The sequence below is a fragment of the Micropterus dolomieu genome, linkage group LG17 (assembly GCF_021292245.1).
Source record: "Micropterus dolomieu isolate WLL.071019.BEF.003 ecotype Adirondacks linkage group LG17, ASM2129224v1, whole genome shotgun sequence".
NCBI lineage: Eukaryota > Metazoa > Chordata > Actinopteri > Centrarchiformes > Centrarchidae > Micropterus > Micropterus dolomieu.
Window position 1 is genome coordinate 38,142,221 of NC_060166.1, and position 15,629 is coordinate 38,157,849.

Here is a 15,629-nt window from a genome sequence, read left to right on the forward strand (position 1 = left end):
GGGGGGGGGGGGGGGGGGGGGGGGGGGGGGGGGGGGGGGGGGGGGGGGGGGGGGGGGGGGGGGGGGGGGGGGGGGGGGAGGGAGAGGGAGGGGGACGAGAGCGAACAGATAGAGAACTTTAACAAGGAAAAATAAAACGCCAACAGGATGAGTTTAATCGCCACAGCTAGCATTCCTTCCTGACAGCGAGCGAGCGGACGCCGCCCTACTCTTCTTCTTCCTCTTCTTCTTCTTCTTCGTCGCCTTCTTCCTCTTTGAGTTCAGTTTGCTCAGAATATTTATTCTTAGTTGGAGTTAAGGTGAAACACACTCTGACACTGATGAATAATAAACCTGTAAACACAAACGAGCAGCTTGTGAATGCATGTCCAAACTTTTGGGTTTCTCTGCCCCGCCCCCTTTCACCTTCACTTACTGTGATGTCATACCTGCTTCGTCCAGTCCAGTAGCCCCGCCTCTACCCCCCGCTGCAGGGTCAAAGGTCACCCACCACCTCCGCTCCAGCAGAAAGAAGCCCAGAGTTTAAACCTGTGAAGTCGTTTTTTGTACTTTGTAGTCGACTCATCAGATTTTCCAGCTTCGATCAATTTTTGCCCTCCTTCTCGGGGTGCGTTTGTTTTAATCTGCCTGTCGTCACGGGTGGGCGGGGTTTAATCTGCGCCACGACAGACTTCTGCCCCCACCCCACCCACCCAGGCACCTGCAGCAGACTGACCTGAAATGTTTTGTAAGAAACAGAACGCAGATACCTGAAACCATTCAAGAGTGACTGATGTTCAGATTTCTGTTCCCATGATGCACTGTGCTGGTAGGACGGCCTGATCCGGCGACGCTTCTGTAGTTAACCAATCAGAGCGGAGCGCTGAGAAGCAGGGAAGACAGGTGTTGCATTCACTGACTTTTCCTCCATTTGGCTTCCCCAATAACTGTCGCTTTAACGGGGCGTTCAAGTGCTGTGAAGAAAAGAGGGCAAAACGGTTTCAGCTGGAAATGATTAATTATGATTAATAATCAAACTTTGACTGTTTTACCCTCCAAAAAATGATGAAGGCTGTCCGGCATGTGTCCGTTTTCAGTTGGTTGTTTGTTTCGGCTCCTGGGAACCAAAAATAAACCACAATCACAGAATTTTGACTTGTCTTATTTTGTCCCGATACCCTGAACGCAGCACAGTTTAAAACAATGGCTGTAAAGGGGCGTGGCTTACAGTCTAAGGCTCCTCTGATTGGTTGACACGATGCAGATAGCCGAACCTGTCTCGTCCAATCAGGTTTAAGAATGAGACACAGGTCATTAAAGGAATTCTGTGATTGGTCCGTTGATCCACACTGAAAACTTCACCTGAACTGGATTCTTGTAAAATCTGAGTTTTATTCTTTTTTCTTTTGTCTCTTATTTCAGTTTTCTTTCCCCCGCCTGAAGTTATTTATAGAAGTTTTTTTTTTTTTTTGTCAGTTTTGTCTTCGTCTTTCTGCGATGAAGACAAAGAATCAGAGAAGACGTAAAAAAGAGATGAAGGTTCTTTCTTTTCTTTGGTTTTTGATCTTTTTTCTTTAAATCGCTCGATTTATATATCTGATATCAGTCTTAACCGGAGCACCTGTTAACAAAACCTGTTTACAAAAATTTTAAAGCAACATTATGTAAGAGATGGGTTTTTTTGTGCCATTTGGCATCCCCAACGCACAGACACAGCTACACTACTGACTAGTCCAGCAAAAAGAAGGCCAGCTCGCCGTCTGTCCTGCAGACTTTTATTTCACGAAGCTCTCGCCAACGTCCGGCAGCCTCTCGCTCGGTCGCTCTCTTCTCTTCTTAGCTTCCTCCGTTAACGTCCTCTTCTGTCTCCTCGCCTCTGCCGTCTCTTGAATATATAAAACCTCTCGAAGGCCACCGGGTCGCCTGCTTGAGCTAAGCTGCTTAGATCGTGAATACAAATATAAATGTTTAAACTTTTGTCAGTATGGACGTGCTACACATCATAGGCCTGGACGATACGGCCAAAAATTGTTACGATGATAAAGTTTCATATCTTTCAATATCGATAATTATCACGATAAGGATCAAGTCGTTATTTACAAGTCGTCCAAATGATTTTGAATCTGTTCTTTTAAAATAAAATTACGGCATAATGTTGCTTTAAAGAAAAACAGAGCTCGAAAGGAAGAAATTAGGAAGTGAGGTGAAAGAAGCTTCTTCACTTCAATCCTTAATTTCCTTTTCTCTTCTCTGTTGGTGTCTTTTCCTCGTTTCTGTCTTGTTTCCTTGTCGCGTTCTGTCCTTCGTCATCTTCTTCTCTCCCTTGATTAACTCTCTGTCCATTCAGCCACAACGCTTGTCAGCAACTGTAGCCGTGTTTCCATCAACGTTTTTTAACGCGCATTTTGAAGCGTCGTGTTAGAAAAGGTTGATGGAAACGGCAAGATCTGGAAAAAAATCCTTAATTTCGCTAAAGTGTTTTTTCGTTCGTTTGATGAGTTTTTTGTTTTTGCGCTAAACGGGAGATGGAAACACTTTTTCCAAATAATTTCTGACGTAGCAAACTTGTAACTCACGACTGATTCTGCTGTCGGCGTCTCACCCGGTTGTGCAGAGTTCTGCACGCCTGCAGAGAATTTCCTGCGCCCCGCGGCCGGTGACGCTCATTCGTGCTGAGAAAAGAGGTGGATCATCAGCTGTTCTGCTGAATGATGCGTTCACCTATTAAAGGTCCTTCTCAGATCCTCTGCTCTGCACGCTGATCAAACAGGTGATCACCGCATGTTGCTGCTGAGTCTCAGTGAACGCTGCTTCTGCTGAATGTAATAAAATATTAACTCTAAACGTTCATTAAATAAATACTTTTGATTCATTTATCACCGTTGATGAACCCCACAGAGGATATTATAGTGTTTAAAACATTATCTGGAGGTGCATGCAGAACACCGGATATTCCCATAATGCTCGGAGACGTGGCTGCTTGAAACACATTCCTGAGGACCTCTCTGTTTTTCTCAGATCAGTGGTCCTCAGGTTCCTGCGACTGGTTTTGTTTCTGGTTTGGAACCCAGACGTCTTGTTTATTACAGCCATGTGTAACGTCAACTGCGCCAAACTAGCTGATGGAAACGCACAGATTTCACTATTTCTTTTTTCTTTCTTCTTCTTTTTTGCGACATTTCAAAAGTACGCTTAAAATTCGCATGACAGTTGGATGGAAACATGGCTACTGTGTAAGGAGAGGATTAATATGAGTGTTCATGGAAGGAATGACGGGGGGGGAAATGCAAGAGAAGGGAAAGGGAGGAAGGAGAAGAGACAGGGTGAAAAATGTATTTCTTCCCTGTAATGCTTAATTTTATTTTTCCCTTCCTTTTGCCCCCTTTTTTCTTCACCTCTTCCTGTTCTCAACCTCTCCCCTTCTTCCATCTGTCTTTGATTGCAGTCCTGAGTCATTTAAATCAGCAACCACATACTCCTGACCAGACGGTGGCGCTAACACATCGTGTCCCCCCCAACAGAAAAGAAGAAATTTAAAGGTTTTTGTGCTGTTTTTTTTTTTCTTTTGTAATTTCAGTTCATGTAGAAGCCGACTGCCACCCTCTCTTTTTTTGTAAAACTGATGAAACTGCAAAGTCGAAATAATCATCGTACAATGAAGTCATCATTTCTGTTTTGTAACTTTAACTTTTGCATAATATTTAAGATGAACGGGTGAGTTAACCTGGTGTCAGGTGTCAGTGTGGATCAGGATCGGGTGTGTAGAGGATCAGGAGGACAGGATTTAGACCTTCAGTCGGTGGTCGGTTTCGGTCTGCGTCGCTTTCAGAACGTTTGTGTCGCTGATAAACAGTTTTATTTGCTTTACTGTACTGTAGAATAAAAACGGCTGTTTTAACTATTTGTTTTCTTTTTGTTAATTTTTTTTCCTACACTGTTTATGGCAATAAAATTATCATCATCATCAGACGTCAACCAGGATGTGTTTAATTTCATTCGGGGGGGCGTTGGGGGGGGTCTGTTCGTTGTTTTTAGAAGAATAAAGCTCGTTCTGCTCTGCCTCTCATTCTTTCACTCTGTCTGTAAAGTTTGTTTTTCTTTGTTTCATCTTTCAAAGTTTGAACAAATAAACATTCATCAGCTGTTTACTGATAAAACCCACAACTCTTAAAATATGACGTCATTTTGTTTTTCACACTAACTTAAAGCTTCGTCGTTATGATTTTATTTTTCTTTAAATCCTATATCACAATATTAACCACTGTAACCCCAAATCTATGGTGTCATTTTCACGCCGGTATTGTACCACAAAATGTGAGAGATTTGTTCTCATGGTGGCTTCAGTGCAAAAGTCATTAAATGAACAGGACTCATTGTCTATCTGTAAACATGATAAATCAGTAACTAACATTCAGCAGTTTACTCACTTTAATTATTAATTAAAATAATAAATTTATCAGCAGAAGGCCTCAGTGGAGTGTAAAAATCAGTTTGATCAATTAATTTACTTTATGAATTACTTAATATTAGCCAAGAACACACAAAGATTTAGCCATGTAGTCTGGTGTACCACATGACAATATGTACATGTGGCCACATGTTTGCTTCATGTCACACGTCTCTCTGTGTTTCCTTACATAAACACCAAAAGTAAAATGTGAAAAAGTACCGGCTAACTACGCGGCGTGAAGAAAGACAAAGACTAAAACAGGAATCAGCTGACTGTGTGTGGAGAGTTTATGGTGTTAGTTTACGTTTAACAGGGTTTTTATTAAAATAATGCGTCGGTATTACTGATGTTAACATGTAAGAAACATTTCAGTGTTGTAAAAATCTACATTTTAAAAGGCTATTGAAATGTATGTGTATATTTATATACAAACATTATTAAGAAGTCAAAGTATCTCAGTATCAAAATGTGTATGTATATTATTTGACTAAGTATAGAGAACGAAAGGATTGAAATCAGAATATACTACTTTTGGTAATATAAATTACTCATAAGTACTCAATGCAGAATGATATGTGTGTTGAATCCTGTCTGTTTTTCATTTATAGAAGCATGACGTGATGGTTTCTGCTCTAAAATGCATAATGTCACATCATTCCTGTGATGCACAAGAATGCAATGTAAAATTACTGTCAAATATCTTTTGTCCTGCCATTTTAACAAAATTGTGTCATCCAGCAGTTTAAGGGTAACGTAATGCTAACAGTAGAGCCTCAAATTGTAACTTCCTAAAGCACAAACACATGCAAAAGACACATGAATCAGGACTCCTTGAACATAAAAAAACCCTCTTTGAACAGCAAAAAATAGTTTTTTTAATCTTAAATGTGCTCATCACTTATTCTATGGGCCTCTCTCCATCACAGGGTGAGTAAAATGGTCAACTCTTAAAACATGTGTGGTCACATCACCAGTATTGTTGATGGTTGCCGAGAAACAAGGGGTGGCTCAACTTCCCCACAGGCTCAAATCACCCCGCATGTCCATTTATGCTACAAAAAACTATACATGTTCATACATTTAAAGCTGCATCAAATGGAAAATACTCAAGTAAAGTACAAGTACCTCAAATTTGAACTTAATAAATGCACTTCAACCACTGCGATCCATGTCGTGAGATAAAAACAAATATATTCACATGTGAACTTGATAGTTTTTTTTAAAACTGATTCTCTCATTCCAGACTCCACACACCAGACTCTGTTAATATATTGTTGGATTTAACGGAGCCTGGCTCACCCAGTAAACAGGTATTCCTTTTCCTGGAGTATCTCAAGACACGTACTCGTTCGGACACACATCAATCATCTTAATTAAATGTCAACTTGATTAGTTTCTCTGTTTTTTGTTTGGGATGACGTTATCTTGAATAAACTCTTATTTTCTTATTTTGAAATAAAGGCAAAATGAGCACTTGCTAATAAAAGTTACACTAGAGAAATCTCTGAAAAGGCAGCTTTAACTACAAGAACAGTGAGTTCTGCAGCATTTAATTTAACCTTTTAATGTTTAAATAAGCTTTTACAGAAGCCCCCTTTTTTTGCCTTTTATTTTGTTTAAGAATCAGAAAAATTGTATTGATCCCTGAGGGCAAAGTGTTGCAGTGTTACAGCTGCTCACGTTGCATTAAAAAAATTAAAATAATAAAAAAGTACTGTAGAGTTACTGTACATATATTTATATATTTCCTACTTGCAGGAGTGTTACTAGATAAATACTGACTGGATTTCACCCTTGACCAGTGATGGACAGTAATACTGTGCTTAAGTACAAATAAGAGGCACTTTCTCCTTCTACTCCATCTCAGAGGGAGATATTGTACTTCTTACTTCACTACATTTTCTTTTTTGAACTTAAAGTGAAACAGAAAATAAATCAATGTTAATACTAATTATTTTAATAAATAAATATTTGCTGAAAAATAAATAACGTACAATAAACAGGTAAATAATATTTTTTCTCTATATATTTATTGTCCTGTATGTATTCATTTCTGTAATATTTATCGTCATGTATTTATATATATTTATTTATTTCTTCATCCATTTTGTTAGGTAAATGTGAAAAAATATAAATAAATGATGAAATAAATATGTTAAGAAATAAATAGATTTAAAAGTACATTTACTCAAGTGCTGTACTTAAGTAGGGGAGAGTAAGTTGTCACACTGCTCATAACTCCAACACTAGAGGCTCTATGTCAAAAATCAAATAGCCATTTGTGTGACTTCTTTTTCAACTTCCTGTTCACATGTGGTCACGGTCACTCTAATCTGAGGTGAGCACAATTTTATTAATTTTTTGCTTCAAAAGTAAAACATTTGTGTCGTGGAAATTATATTCCTGGTGAGGGGCTGAGCAAATAATTGAGTTACAACGACTGGAACAATAAAAAGGGAACCGGTTAAAACAATATATAAGACATACTGCTTTACATTTTATGTATTCCAACCTTATTAGGTATGAATGTTCAAAATGATAACTTTGCACAAAGTAGAGGAGACAATAACGTGTCTTTTGATACTTCAGCTGAAGTGCTATGTTAAGCTAACCTTGAGATTTAGCCAACATTAGCACACATGTCAGTGTGGGGCAAGTCGTCATGTGATTACTTGCCCCAGTACAAATAAACACATAGAACATACTCAAAAATTGTGTAATTACCTCTGACATAAGTATTAAACTGTAAATAGAATATTATACTCTGTAGTTTAAAGCAGCAGCCATACGCCTGGACAAGACTAAATTCATATACGGTCTTATGCTGTAGGCATTTAGTGTGTTAGTAGATACAAACACACACACACACTATATAATCCAGTTATTCATTTAGTTAGGCAACAAGGCTAATAGACAAATAAGCTTGTAATTGCAAGGAGGAATTTGTTTTGGAAGGAAAAAAATCATCAACAGAAGACAGAGAATGACTTGGAAATCATCGCCTGACATAATGTTAAAGGCAGTCAGGCAGGTGAAGTTGAAGAATAAATCAATCAGTAGTACAGCTGAGGATTTTGACATAAGCTGCTGACATCTCTTTGGGCCTCATCTATGTGGAGCCATTTTCATACAGTATTCGAAAGAAGACGTTTAAGTGTGTGAAATGCAACAAATGGGCTGGCGATGCTCGCACCTCAGGTCAGGCAATTTATGTGTGCCAGAACTGTGAGTCTGAACACACGTCTGATTAGTCAGATACAGACTGAGGCCTTACAAAAATGTGTGTTTAAACACCACATCTGTTTAGTTAAGAAGTTACACATTTAAGCAAGTTATCTGCAGCATTACATTCAGTTACGTTAGATCCATTTGCACTCCAGAGAATTTGATGTTAAAGTTCAAAGAAAGAGGCTGTCCTACTTAATGTGTGCTCTGCCAACATTTTTGTTTTTAATTAAATTATTTATTTTCCAAATTCTCTAGGCTTGATTGTTGATTGATTTTATTTTTAGTTCTGGTTACAATTTGAAATTGAAATTTAATTGAAATTAAAATTTATTGGCAACTTCACAAATGTGAAGATTTGCTGCTTTTCCTTTAAAATATTGTAATAACTGTAATGTTTGTTAATGATGTTGAGGTTTGGACTTTATTGGACCAAACAAACATTTTGAAGGCGTTTCTTTGGGCTCCGGTAACTGTGAGGGCATTTTCATTTTTTTTTAGAAACAATTGATTAATGGACAAAATATTCAGCAGATGAATTCAGAAAGAAAATAATTATTAGTTGCAGTAAGATACAGAATAGTTCAGTAAAATCCTGCTTTTATACCAATGCAAGAGGATCAATAATCTGATGATAGAATATATAAACAATCAGAGGGACATTTTCCTGATTATACTCACATACTTTTACTTAAATAACATTTTAAATGCAGGACATTTACATGTAAAAGAGTATTTTACAGTGTGGTATTAGTACTTTAAAGTGAAGTAAAGGATCTGAATAATTCATCCACCACCGCCTTTGACACAAGAGCGAGGCAGGCTGGCACAACGTGCGTAGTGAGCATGTAAGAAGGTCCGGCGCTGATAACCACGTTGGTCTGGGTATCTCTGGATAATCCGTAATTCGTTTGTAATACTAAATCGAAAATACTGTTTATCAGTTTTTTGTGTCAAAACGAAAAACCAAATAACCGTTTTTGGTATCAGAATCAAAAAATGAAAAACCAATTCAAAAGGCCCGTTTTTCGTTTTTGGCAATTCATTTTATTGTTATTCCATTTTGAACAAAGAATGAAGAGAGGGTCTGGGTATGGTCCACGCATGTATGTGCTCTATATGTTGAATAAATGTTGTATGGAAAGACTTGTATGGATTCTCTTCACTTGCATGACACAATGGGAGTGTTGTATGTTATACACACCAGGATGTGTACGGAGAAGAAAGATTCACACTGTATATAGCACACTAGTAAATCCTTCTTTTGGCCAGATGGTGACATGAGGACATTTCTGAGGTGAGTTTGTTGTCAGAGCTGGGACCCAAAACACACCAGCAACTGGTCTGCTTTCCTCCACCGGGAAAACCTCAGAGTGTAAATACTTCATCTGCTCTGACAGGACAGAGCAGATGAAGTCTCCCGTCCTCCGCCGTCACATGAGGTGGGGGATGAAACGCCTGCAGCACCGTGGACCCTGCCAGTCTGGCCGGAACCTTAGGGACATAACCTGGACAAGGGTGCAGGATGGCCCTGACCCTCCCCGGGACAAACTCCAGGCATCGGGGGGAGAAAACAAAAGTGCCTGGAGATCCCCCACCCTCCTCAGAGAGGTGATAGCGAGGAGAAAGGTCATCTTAAGGGTCAGGTGCTTGACCTCAGCCGACTCCAGGGGTTCGAAGGGGGCCTCAGCCAGCGCTTTGAGAACCACTGCCAGGTCCCGAGTGGGAACCCTGGAACGAGTGACGGGTCTCATCCTCCGGGCTCCACGGAGGAAGCGCACGACCAGCAGAAGCCTCCCAAGAGGCCCATCCCTCAGAGGGGCGTGGAATGCTGCAATGGCAGCCACATATACTTTGAGCGTGGACGGGGAGAGAAACGGTGCTGGAGGAACTCCAGTATCACAATTACCGAGCAGGTAATTGGGTCCACTGCCCGTTCTCTGAACCAGGTGGTGAACACATTCCGCTTCAGCCCGTACATCCTTCTCGTGGACGGGGCTCTGGAGCTGAGCAGCGTCTCGACTGCTCCTGTCGTCAGTCCCGCCTCTAGGAACTGCGCCCCCTCAGGGGCCAGACCCATAGCTGCCACAGGGCGGGGTGCGGGTGAAAGATCAGGCCCTCCACCGGAGACAGCAGGTCTCTCCTCAGAGGGACCTGCCAGGACAGGCCCTCGAGGAGCGATATTAAATCCGAGAACCACACTTGTGCCGGCCAAAATGGGGCTACTAGTAGTAGACTGACGCCGTCCTGGCGGACCCGCTCCAGAATGCATACAGACGCTGCCTCGACCACGTCTGCACCATAGCATCCAGCCCTAGCGGGGCTGGGGGGCGAGAGGGAGAACCACAGGGGACAGTGCGCCGTCCACGTCTATGGGGCCGAACTCTTCGCACAATAACTCCACCACCTCGGGGTGGAGTCTCCATTCCCCGGGCCTCAGCCCCTGTCTCGACAGCAGGTCTGCTCCTTGATTCTGGGTCCCAGGGATGTACATCGCTCTGAGGGACAGCAGTCTCTGCTGGGACCACAGGAGGATCCGATGTGCCAGTTTGCATAATGGGCACGAGCGCAGACCCGCCTGGTGATTCAAATAGGCCACCACTGCCGTATTGTCGGTTCTGACAAGGATGTGGCGACCGCGGAGAGCGGGCAGATAACTCCTCAGAGCTCTGAAAATCACCAACATTTCCAGGCAATTTATGTGCCAAGAGAAATGATGCTCCTACCTGCTGCCTCTCACGAAGCAGCCGTCCATGACCGCACCCCACCCCGTGAGTGAGGCCGGACTCACCCCTCAAGTGGGAGAAACCGAGAAACGGGCTCCCGATCGGGGACGAGGGGAGGAGGATTCTGCGGACGAGGACCGGAAAAAAGGCCTCAGCCGTTCCGGCACCCTCGGCGATCTCGCGTTGCGATCCCCAGGATCGGAGCCGCTGCGACGCCTCAGCGACCGCGGGGCCTTTGCCACGGGGGGAACGCATCCGACCATCCTCTAGGAAAAGAGCCGCTCGAGACCTCAGCACCCTCAGGGGCAGGGCCTCGCAATGGCATGCGACATCCCATGGGAATCACCCTCAGTGATGAAACGCTCAGATGGAAAGACACACTGTCGGAATCGCTTCGACATGCCCTGCTGCTTCGTCTCGACTTCAGGTCGAGTGCCTGCTGAATAGAAAGAAGCTAATGTGACCTATGTGCCGGCGTGCTTATATACGCCTCCGGTTAGTAGTAGGTGTAGTTTCATTCATGATCTCAGCCCTGCCACGCCCAGAGGCGTTCCCACAGTGTCGTCACCGACGCAGTTCGAGTTCCCTCGAAGGGGAACGAATCTTTTTTTCCGTTTCTTCGTTTATTGGTTCAAACGAAAAAACAAACTATCAAACGTACACGACCAAGGTACGTTTTAACCGTTTGTTTTTTTGGAATAATTAACAAAGGCAGAAACCAGAAACGGGTCGTTTTTCCATTTTTTCAATTTTGGGCCTGAAACGAAAAAAAACAACATTCAGTTTGATTTTTCGTTTAAGTTTTTTAATCAAAACCAAAATACAAATTTATTACTCAATATTTCCTTTCATTGGTGGGTGGGACTTCATCAACCACTTGCTTCTGATTGGACAGTGTGCTCCACCACTTATCTTTGTACTTAAGGCTACTTTTCAAAATTAAGGTTCTCCCAAAGAATTTCCATTCCTGCTGTGGCTCTCCCTCTCTGCCTTAAGACGATGCAATGTCCCCACAAACATATACACTTAGATGACAGTTTATTAGTGAAAACTAATTAAATAATGCAATAAATCCGCCTTCATGATTAAGAGATTAACAGTTTATGAGAGGTAGCGATTCAGCTGTATGATCAGTTTGGAGCATGTTTGTGATGAATTAAACAAAGGTATTTCTGTTATTTAGCATTACAGATTAAGGCTTATTTTAGTAAATGCTGTGAACAGTAAAGTGTTGTCAATATTAAGCACAGGAAGAGGATTTACAGAAAATGACCAGCAGGTGTCGCCCTGCAGCTCCCTCAGCTGTGATCACCTGGAGCCACTTAAGAAAACAGCTCCACTGAGTTCATCCTGCTGTGTTTAAAGACTCATCACACCTGAGATGGTCTAGTTAGTTTTATGTCTACTCAAGACTGCCGACATTTGAACAAATTTCTGAGTAAAAAAAGGGGTTTTGCACCTTTGTAGCCACAGAATATTATATTATTATAATTGTGTCTGAAGCTTCTATCCATCCATACGTGTGTGATGGGATTTTCAAAACTAGCCTTGATGACAGATGCAAGCCAATAAGACTAAAGAGCCATATCATATTTTAGTTTTAATTACTATGGCCCAGGTTTAATCAAATTTGCAAATAAAACAGCTGCTTTATGGAAACATGACGCCGATGTGTCCGCGAGAGTGCGACCTCTGACATGAATAGCAGCTGTAAGTCGCTTTGGATAAAAGCCTCAGCTAAATGAATAAATGTAAACGCAATGAACATAAAGCCAAAAAAAGAGAACGTGATAAAATATGATCTACTCCACTGTGTCAAAACAGCAAGCAGCTTTTGTTTTAATAAAACAGCAGGTAGTCGCGCATTAGACTGAATCCCCTCTGTGAGCCTGCGTATTATCATGATGGAGAACCCAGATTCCAGTGCGTCACAGATGAAAAATGGCGAAGGGTCAAATCTTTATAAACACCTTCACAGCGTGAAGTTGCGTTTGGGGCGTGTCCAACTCCAATTTTGCTAGTTTGACGGCAGAAATAATTGTGTTGGCGCCGGGCGCGCGGTTCAAAAGAGTCGTACTTAGTCTGTGAAGAAGTCACGGGTGTGTAGGGCACAACATGCAATACACCAATCAGTGTCATCTCCCTTTCAAAGCCAGGTGCGCGTGCTGTTATAATAGCGTATGAATGGCGCATTATGAAAAAAACCCAAACAATTGACTGATTGAATTGCAGACTCACAGCATAGAGAAGATATGGAAACAGCCTAAGTGTGGACGTGATGTAAAAACCTCCTCTAATGATGAAGCTCTGCTGCTCTGCAGTTTCTCAGTGAAGTGTCGGAACTGTTAACAGAGAGACGCTGTCTCCTCCATGAACCGTCTGATTCTCACTGCGCTGCCTTTATATAAACTATGAACCGCTTGTGGGTCACATCTCCCACACCGGTTTCTATATGTTGTGTTTTGTTGACGTATGAGTGTTTTACTTTCATGATCACAGAGGCTGCTGTCGTCATTTTAAACGTCATGTGTCAAGTCACAACAAATGAAGTGGGATATTTGAGCAGCAAAAAAATAAAAAGGCTGAAGTCATTAACTTGACCTGACAGGGCAGAGGAAACTGCAGAGGAACTAGAATTCAACTTTTAGCTTCTGAAATAATCTGGATGCTCTGATGGCGCTCAGGACTGATCAGGAGGACGCTGCTTTACTCCAAACTGTTTCTCTGGATGAACCTAGACTGTGTGTCAGAGATTGTTGTTTAAATAGCAGATTGTGGCCCACGGGAGTGTTAATATAAGATGTGGTCACGACTGTACCATTGACCAAACGGCAAGTCAACGGCACAGTATAATTTGTTTGTTTTTTGGGGCGCATTACTCCACTTTACGCACGAGGCACGATATACGCACGAGGCACAGCAACAACTTAATATTAAAATCTCCCGAGAAGTGACAGGATCGGTCAGGATCTAATGTTAACTGATGTTCTTCTCGCACACAGTCCAGTGAAACTGGAGTAAAGCAGCGTCCTCCTGATCAATCCTGAGCCCCCTCAGAGAGTCTAAATTATTTCAGAAGCTAAAAGTTGAATGCTCTGCCTTCTGGAGAGTATCCCTACTTACGACGACTTCTGCACCAGTTTGTGTTTGTGTCTGTCGCCTCTCACCATGCCAAACATTTGGGGACGGCGTTGCTTTCCAGCCGTGAATCTCCTGCACCAGAGAGGCACTGCTGTCTCCCCGCTGGATTCACCTCAACCACAGACCTGCCCGAAACCGTGAAACTTTGTTCCCAATTTAAAACTGTAGCCTACTTTTACTCTTTACTCTCTTTGAGCCAGTAATCTACTTTTAATTTCGCTACATTTCCCATTCATATCTTCATGACGTTTGTAATCAGCATTTTGCTTCATTAACCGAAATGTGATCCAGGCTGTGCGCGCAGTTCCGCAGTAAAGCGCTGGTCGAGCGCTTGTCACAGTCAGAGCTGGGCAGATGCAAACATTTATAAAATCAGGCAAATACCTTTTCAGTTTAAGGCTTTATTGTTCTACTGAAACAAGTGAAATCCAGTGAACCTCACTGTGGCGCTGGTGGCCTGTCGGAAAGCAGCCTGCGTCGCGCATTAAAAGCATCTTTAGTCTCTGCAGAGCAAACGTAAACTTCACACTGTAACATCTCAGTCTGATGATCACTAGAATGATTCTGATATATCAACAGTATCCTGTTGTTGAAAAGAGCATCGCTTTCTTTTGATGGAAATCTAATAAAATATTTGTTGGGTTTTTTTTACATTAGTTACTGTTCAATAGATTTCACTCAGCAGCTACCAGCTGTTATTTATTCAGGAAACAATCATTTTTGAGATGCACAGAGTGAGAAAATATGGTGGATTAAACAGTCCTGTTGGTTTTACGCATGACGCACAGCTTCCTCTGTATGCAGCTTTACCTGCTTCAACAACCAGCTGCTCCGTGTCACTGCCACAATCATTGTTTGCCTTGTAAAGATTATTTAGTTGCTTCAGGAATAATCAGATTGTTTTGGCTGCCTGTGCTTTGGTTGGCTACATGTCCATGATAAAAGATACAGGCAACAATAGTCGGCTGGGCAGCAAGCTGATATTTTAAAGTGATCTTATCAACACATTCATGGAGATTTAAAAAGGAAAATAATTATTAAACAGAAAAAGCTAAAGATAATCAGCCAGCAAAGCAAATTGTATTCTAGAAATAACCATGTTGCACAGCAGATGAAATATATTATTAAATATATCATACTTTTACTTGAGTAGGTTAGTCATTCTTTGTCTTTCACTTTTTATGGGAGTAATTGTACTTTTTCTTGAGTAAAGATTTTTAGTACTCTACCTGCTACTGGCCAGCGGCACTAGTCCTAGGGCTGACATGGTGAACATGAGACAGACAGCAGAGATGAGGTCAAGAGCAGAACAGAGTCAAAGCCAGCACAGTCTGATGCACCAGTTATTCTCAAGAATGCAGGAACAAAGATCTTTAAAGACACAGAGCCCCAACAAATGCAATGTCTGGAGAGTGGGCTGACCAGGGACAAACTCCTTGGCCATTTGTTGGCCTTAAAAACCTGTTATGTGTCTATAAACAATTGAAAAGTAGTCAAAATTGCCACACAGAGATGAGCATCCTACAGCAGTTTAAGAGGAAAAGGACAGAGGTCACAGGAGAAGAACAAACTGAGGAGGATGAGCTTGTAAGTTGTATGGATAGCTACCAGACATACTGTATATTCTAAAACTGACGTAGTAAAAGACTTTGTTAGGCCAATGGCATGTCATCAGAGTTTGCAATGAAGACAGCTCTGTGCACAAACAATTGTAGCAGGGAGAGTCAGGGCCAAGTGAGATACAGGAAATATCACAGACAGCTCACAAGTAAATGTAAATGCTCCGTATTTGTATAGCGCCTTTCTAGTCTTTTCGACCACTCAAAGCTTTTACACTACATCTGCATTCACCAGTCAAACACATTCATACACTGAGCCTAAGTGCTCAAACGGAAACAGAGGATGGGTACATGGTGGCCATAAAGGGATGGACATGGTCAGAAACAATGCTCAGGTAGGCCGTGGCATTTAAACCATGCCCAATTGGCACTAAGGGGCCTAAAGTGTGCCAAGAAAACATCCCCCACACCATTACACCACCACCACCAGCCTGCACAGTGGTAACAAGGCATGATGGATCCATGTTCTCATTCTGTTTACGCCAAATT

At 42.0% G+C, this 15,629-nt stretch overlaps 2 protein-coding genes across 3 annotated transcripts in view; one reads left to right on the forward strand and one right to left on the reverse strand.

Moving 5' to 3' along the window:
* The window catches only part of eif4h (eukaryotic translation initiation factor 4h), a 30,263-nt gene extending 26,383 nt beyond the window's left edge, over positions 1-3,880 (forward strand). For both annotated transcript variants that reach the window (XM_046073186.1, XM_046073187.1), the window contains exon 8: positions 3,425-3,880. In XM_046073186.1, the coding sequence (XP_045929142.1) occupies positions 3,425-3,430 (6 nt within the window). In that variant the 3' untranslated portion in view covers positions 3,431-3,880. The remainder of the gene's footprint in view (positions 1-3,424) is intronic.
* LOC123985567 (SH3KBP1-binding protein 1-like) overlaps positions 1-15,629 on the reverse strand; it is a 234,595-nt gene that overhangs the window by 11,991 nt on the left and 206,975 nt on the right. The gene's annotated exons all lie outside the window — the stretch shown is intronic.